The 784-nt window shown below is 31.0% G+C and overlaps 1 protein-coding gene across 1 annotated transcript; it reads right to left on the bottom strand.

Moving 5' to 3' along the window:
• Window positions 1-73: 73 nt before the first annotated feature.
• Tsp_15732 (putative protein tag-76) lies at window positions 74-739 on the bottom strand (the record flags this gene model as incomplete). Its single annotated transcript, XM_003368427.1, has 4 exons — window positions 74-111; window positions 165-237; window positions 350-516; window positions 581-739. Coding segments are annotated over 4 exons (437 nt in total), but the record flags the coding sequence as incomplete, so codon positions are not given.
• Between the last annotated feature and the right edge of the window lie 45 nt (window positions 740-784).

Here is a 784-nt window from a genome sequence, read left to right as displayed (position 1 = left end):
CCCAAATCCTTTTTCAAAAAATGGAATCACTAATTGAAAATTTGATTTTCTTGACCCCATGTCAAATACCCTTTTAGATTTTCGGAGTAGGGAGCGTCTGTCGAAGCAAAACTAAATATAACAATTTTATTCATTATTATCAATATTTGAAATCATTAACATACTCGAATTATAGAAGTCGTTTGACACGCTTTCAATTTCTTGTTGTATCTTTGACAGTTCGCGACTTGACAAAAGCTAAATTGGCCAAAATAAATTCATTGTATTTAATAAAAGTTTAATCAATTTATCAGATTTTTATACTTCAACTGGGAAATAAATTGCTTTTTGTTTTACTTCCGACTTGAACCAAGGGCAAATTTGGATACTTTAATGGCCCATAAACGTCACGAAAATATTCCGCAACTGAAACTTCTTTTCCATCTCTTTTGAATTTCATCGATACTGCCGTACTGAGTATATCTTTAATACGATAAATTCGATCTTGATTTCGATGTGTTGTATGAATGCTAACCCCTAAATTAATAAACAAAACAACGCAAACATTGAAATATATTTCAAATATTCCAATATCGATTACCTTTTAATTCTGGTATCAACAAGCTCAACTGTTCTGGTTGAAGTCGGGTATCCAGTCTAAGCTGATTTGGATGAAATTTTACTTCACGTTCATCACCATTCAATATGTCGCAAATCAAATTTATCAGTGACTGACGCTTGTAAAAGCAACTGTGTGATACTAAAATCCATTTCAATTATTAAAAGTTTTTCACAAAAATGAAAA

This window comes from Trichinella spiralis, assembly GCF_000181795.1.
Source record: "Trichinella spiralis strain ISS 195 chromosome Unknown Scfld2501, whole genome shotgun sequence".
In the NCBI taxonomy this organism is placed as follows: domain Eukaryota; kingdom Metazoa; phylum Nematoda; class Enoplea; order Trichinellida; family Trichinellidae; genus Trichinella; species Trichinella spiralis.
Note: the sequence above shows the minus strand (reverse complement) of the source record. Positions and strands in the feature narration are given on the sequence as shown.